At 35.8% G+C, this 6,432-nt stretch overlaps 1 protein-coding gene across 1 annotated transcript; it reads left to right on the top strand.

The window, feature by feature from the left end:
* The first annotated feature begins 3,092 nt into the window (after positions 1–3,092).
* LOC129570567 (protein artichoke-like) lies at positions 3,093–6,095 on the top strand. The gene has a single exon (XM_055450229.1). It carries the CDS (start codon positions 3,231–3,233, stop codon positions 5,739–5,741), a length of 2,511 nt encoding a protein of 836 aa, XP_055306204.1. The 5' UTR covers positions 3,093–3,230; the 3' UTR covers positions 5,742–6,095.
* The last annotated feature ends 337 nt before the right edge of the window (positions 6,096–6,432 follow it).

The following is a 6,432-nucleotide window of genomic DNA, read 5'->3' as shown; positions in this document are numbered from 1 at the left end:
ATGATTTTTTTTCGGTATTTGTAAAAACAGTAGAAGATCGTACTCGTCTGAAAAACGAGCTTTTCCGCGGAATTTGCAATAATTTAGTACAAAAATATTTTACGAAATGTGATGAAAGCATTTAGACAATTTCTACCAATGGAAATTGGACAATTTATGTCAGTCAATTGCATGTTCATGAAGAGGATCTTTAGTTACTCTTTTTGATCTTTTTTTTCTAGAACCAGGCAGAACATCGCGTTTCATTCCACACTCGAACACTCACATTGCGATTGAAATCAAATCAAAACAATGAGCCAACAAAACGCCAATGATGAAAACCAAATGGAAGTCGTCGAACCAAACCAAAATCAAGTGGCTGTGGCCGGCGCAATCGCACCAAATGGCGCACCACAACCAGAGGTTTTCAAATTGGACATCGATTGCTGGGACGAAGTGTTTGACTGTTTGTCGCTGAAAGACGTGCATTCGTTTGGCCAAACGTGCAAGGCATTCCAACGAGTCGCCGGTAAGTATTTCCAATGGAAATACGAGGCTGTTCTTTTTGATTGGAGAGAAAATGTTGCTACAATCGGATCCTACCGTGTCGATGGGTTCATCGAATTTGCGCAGAAAATTCAATTCTCCTCAATACCTTCATCCGTTGGATCAAATTTCGAGTCAATCAAGCTAGTTAGATTTATCGACGTTGATTTACGTCAATTGAAAATGAATTCGATGAATTTATTGAGCAAAGTGGAAGACCTGAAAATACGGTGTTACAATCTTGATGAAAGTATTCTTGGAGCACTCATCGGATCTTGCATAAACTTGAAACGACTCGAATTTGAGTTCAATTCTCCGTTAACTTGGCCAATTCAAAAGCACCCGACACTTCAACACTTGTCATTGGATGGGGATATCACGTTTGGTAACGTCCAATTGACGAATTTTCTGGAGAACAGCCCAAGTGTAAAAAGCCTTCAAATTGATGGGGAATTTCTTTGGGATAACCGTGACTCGATTCTCAATTCCAACGTTAAATTGGATGATTTGGCCATTCATTGGTTCAATATTAGTTCCGAGGTTGATATCCTTGGTCTTTTGACCGATCTTCATCGACGAGATTTCTATAGAAGATTGCATTTGGAATTATGCAAAGTGCCATCACCTGATCGATTGCTAGCACTGCAAGGGCTAGTTGCACTATTTTTACCCCGCGTTGAAATTATGACATTGCCACCTCTGGTCAACATAAGAGAAATTGGCATCTATTATATCGATGGCGCCAACACAACTGCTTCCGCTGGCCATTTGAATATGGAGCGACTGTTCATCGGCTGGGCGTATTTCGACAAACTCTTACCGTTCATTCGTGGTTCAGTCAATTTGAAATACGTAGAAATTCGCGAATTCGTGGGAGAAGTTCTCGACATTTCTGCCTTGAACAATGCACGCAAGAAGCTGTTGGGAGCGCGCAAAGTGACAATTTACGTCGACGAAGATGTTTATTTGGCTAAAAAATGGGCGAAAGCAGAAACATCAACCGACCTGATTGAAATCAAACGCAAAGAATCGCACAATATCATTCGCCCGCATAATTTTTGGAAATCGTATAGAAATACTCACCTCCACTAGAAGTAAAATCGAAAAAATCTAAACAAAATTTTTTCTTATTCCATTAATAACCAAAATTATTTTAAAATGAGATAAAATATTTAAGATATTTTTATCGATCTGATCGCAGTACGCTGCTTAAAATATGCTTAAGAAATAAGAATTTGTTTTAAGATTTTTCTTTATCACAGTCTTCGGACTGTTCTCCAATTTACATTCTAAAATCCACCCACTACTTGAATTATTCATTTATGTAAAACATGCAAAATCGAGCAAAATAAAAACTAAAAAAAAATGTAAGACGGAAGCAAGATGTATTTTTGTTCAATATTTCCTTCATACAAGGTTTCAACAAATTGATTCTGCAGCAAAACTGTCTCAAATCTCCCTACGAATTTGGGACGTTAATCTCTTGAAAGTCTATTGAGATCTTGGTAAGTAATTCAAAGGTATATTTTCAAATAAACTTCAATCTCTCTTTAGCATTTCACAAATTAAAAATCTTTTTTAACCATTGTCTGTGATAGTGCACTGTTGCTTGGAAATCGTATTTTCAACCACAAAAAACAGAAGAATGGCTTCAAATTGAACTGAAAGCAATTTATCTAAATCAAATTGTGAATAAACTGATATAGAAGACATCGAGTACATCTGTGCTAGAGGCACCAATTCGTTATCTCTTATCAGTTCCACGAAAAAACCGTTGAAAATCGCAACAACCATACATACGCATGTAAACATAGTCTCTTTTGTCGCGGACCGAATCAAAAGAAAACACTTTCACCACAGCACTACTTTTCTTTTTAAAAATAGAAATCGTGAAAAAAACATGCATTATTTTGCGTCTTATAAATAATTTGAACTGGGATTAATGGTAATCATTTCGGAACAATTCTTTCAAACCGAATTCCGTCAGAATTCTGAGTAAGCGGGAAATCAGCCCACGCAACTCTAGCGTTATATCAAATTTTCTGTGTAATTTTAGCTTCATCGAATTATTATTCACATTTAAAATTTCTTTGGAAAAAACATTGATTCGTTCAAACGTACAGGAGTCAAAAGTGTTGATAATTTTTGTCGGTTTTAATCGAATTCGTGGGAGTTCATTCCTGTTCTATAGTATACAGTATATGCTAACGAGGTTCAGAATTTAAAAAAAATACAACATTTTGTCGGTTCCCAGGGCTTGAACGGAAGTCTATGTGGAACAGATAAGTAAGTGTGTATCAAAAATCACTTGCAAAAATGGCATGCAGTTGAATTTTTTTCGAAAACAAATCTTATGTTGAATCTTATCGAATCTGTTGATTAAGCCTTTTTTTGAGAAAACACTCAATTCAAAAAATAAATATGGAAAATAAATGAATGAATGTACATCTGCAAACGCATTCCACCCACTCCGAGTGGGTCACTCGTATGTAGAATTTTGTTCAAAACAGGAAGTTGAAAAGTATAAGAGGTTCAAATAATGGAAAAAAATATTTTATATCCCAAGTCCTATTACCGTACCAATACGTTCCATTCCTTAAAGGCAAAATTAAGTCTCAAAAATTAAGTATTCAATATTTTTGCTTGTGTTTTTCATAATACTCTGTGGATCAAATGACTTCAAATGTGGTTATTCGGATAAACAAATGGAATCGATTGCATTGTACTCGGCGAGTTTCAAACCAGCCCTGCCCGTCTATTGTTCCGCATCATTTTCGATCACAAATATAACGGACAAATTAAAAGTGAAACATTTGAAAGTTGGTGGATATTTGATAGACGAAATAAATGAATTGATTCAAGACTATCCAAATCTAGATTCGTTGGACATTTCATATTCGGGCATCGATTATTTCATACTACAACATAAACATTTGGTGAAATTGAATGCAACCCACAATCAATTGTTGCATTATCCGTTTGAATTTCATTTGAAAATGTCGAATCTATCTGAAATAGACTTTTCCTACAACAGTTTAACAAGTGTGACGAATTTTTTATCCGTAAAATGCGAACGCGTCCATATGTCACACAATAACATATCATCATTGGATGGGGCGGTCTTCCAAGATCTCATAAAATTGCGATTTTTAGACTTGAGCCACAATTCAATTGTATCTATTGATTTCAATATGTTTGATGGTAATCGCGCCTTGGAAACACTACGACTGGAGGCCAATCCAATTTCAAAGTTCGATTGTGATATTCTATCGTTGGTGAAGCGTGGAGTTTCGGTATATTTTTCCTGGATGAATATCATCGATTTAAACGAAGAGTGCAGCGATCATCAAATTCGTGTCGTTTCAAGGAGTCGAGACGAAGGCTACTTACACGCATCGGATGGAACAATCGAATTACATTGCAATGAACAAAGTGTTAAACAATTCCAGAAAATTGAGATTAGACGCGAAAACTTTGAAAATCCTGCCGAAATCATAAATTGTTTGACTGAAGAGCTCACCGAATTAAGTATATACGGTCCCATTATGGAAAAGATGGACTCCAATTTATTCCATCGATTCGTCAATTTAACTTATTTTGGTATACAAAATGCAGAGCTATTTGAATTGGATTTGAGCATATTGAAACGTATGAACCTGTTGGACACGCTCGAAATCCGGAACAATGGCCTAAAAGTGATGAGAAATATGTCATATTTGCAGGCAATTGACAACATACAACATGTTCGCATCAACGAAAATCAATTGGAAAATACGTTAGAGATAATCCAGTATTTAAAACCATCAGTTCAGATTCTGTCTCTATCACACAGTTACATAGGACCGATAAATACCTCTTCGTTTGCAAAATTGACCAATTTACAAAATTTATATTTGAATAATGTAAGTCTTCCGTTCGTCGAGAATCAAAACCCATTTGAACCACTTAAGAAATTGACAGAACTTGAAATTGACCACAACACCAACCTACAAAATGTTAATTTTGCCTTGCTATCACCGACGTTGACATCGTTGAACATCTTTTCCGCTGAATTTTGCCAAATCAACAATGCTTCTGATATGATGAATCTATTGGGACCATCAATTGTAGACCTGAGATTATCCGGAAATAATGTGGGTGAAATAAATAGGAAAACCTTTGAAAAGATGACTTCATTGAATATTCTATTTTTGAAAAACACCAATTTATCATTTATCCAATCGAATCCATTTGAACCAATAAAAAATCTTCAATATCTTTACATTTCGGACAACAATTTACAAAGCATCAACTTCTCTATGCTATCGTCAACTTTGCAAAATTTATTCGGTTTCCATGTTGCCAACTGTAATATTACGAATGCTTCAGATGTAATTAAATACTTGGATATGTCCCTTCATCGGCTCGACCTACATGGAAATTTATTGGGAGAAGTTGATTCAAGCACATTTAAGACGGTGACAAATTTGCAGGAATTGGATTTGAGTGAGATGGGCTTATCAAACTTCGACTTTAGTATACTTCAACAGCAACGCCGCCTGACACATCTGAATATATCTAACAACAATTTAAAGCGTGCAAACTTTACATCGCTACCCAGAATGACAGCACTTTATTTGCATGGCAACGATTTGACTGAATTGGACACCTTGATTAATGCTCGTACTTCAAGCCTCACCAAATTATCAATTTCACTGAATCGCTTTTCGTGTGAATATCTGAGAGTACTATTGCTACAATTGAAACTTAAATGGCCCAGTTTGGAATATGGTGATGATGATCCGTGGCGACAAAAACATGGAATAAATTGTAGTCTTACAAATCAAAGTACTATCGTGCCGATTAGTATGACTAATACGAACATCAAAATTCTCATCACGATTATCGTTCCAATCGTGTTGATTATATTGACTGCGACCATAGTTTTCGTTTTTTGGAGACAATGCTGTAGAAAGGCTACGTCAAATGAATATGCTGCACCCAGAATAGTACACACACCAAACGGAGAAAACGGAATAGAAATGGCTGAAATGCCTCCTGAAATAACAACAGCGTCCACATCCCACGAAGATCACATTTATGAAGAGATCTCCGAGAGGGAAGATCCTTATGATCATCTTAGATTCCCATACAACCCCATGCCCATTTTAACCGACACTCATTATCACAATTTTTTGATTCTAGATGGAAAATATAAACGAACTATATTAGAGTGAATAATGATAATGTTGTTGAATTAAGTTGTATTAAACAATCTACTTACAATGTATAGACACTAATAAGACAGAATCAGTTTATGTATGTATCTTTATGGCCTTTGGTCATCCTTGAAAGGAGGATTTGTTTTTTCATGTTCATCATCTCGCTAATAAATACATCACTCTACTGATGGATCATAAATCAGCATGGAGCATTAATTCTTGCAAATTATTAAATGGACAAAAATCATTTTGAAAATATTTATTATTTTCATTGCAGTAATGCTCTAGGAGCTTCTCTTTTTGACCAATAGCACTATAAAGTACATCCTTCTCTAGAAGCAAAGGTGAATATTCAAAAGATGATTCAAGTTTTTCCATGAAAACGGGCACGTGCCACAAGGGCTAATAAGAATATAAGAATTTTTGGCAAACCAGATGGAATCATACTGGTGCACAATGTGCACTGCACACAGAATGAAGATAAGCTGAGATTACGTTTTTAAGCATCCCATGTGGAAAATTTGTGTCTGAGAAGCCAGCCGCTTGATTTTGGATTTTTTGGCTGACTATTACTGACTAAAATTGACTATCTCGAACAAAATATTCGACTGTAGTCAACTTCAGTTATAGACATCTAGAAGCCAAAATGTCCGAAATTCGACGACTGGCTGAAAGAGTACCTAAAAGTGATTGTTTCTATACAGCA

This window comes from Sitodiplosis mosellana, unplaced genomic scaffold, assembly GCF_009176505.1.
Source record: "Sitodiplosis mosellana isolate CC-2019 unplaced genomic scaffold, AAFC_SMos_1.0 Smas_scaffold_61, whole genome shotgun sequence".
Lineage (NCBI taxonomy): Eukaryota > Metazoa > Arthropoda > Insecta > Diptera > Cecidomyiidae > Sitodiplosis > Sitodiplosis mosellana.
Note: the sequence above shows the minus strand (reverse complement) of the source record. Positions and strands in the feature narration are given on the sequence as shown.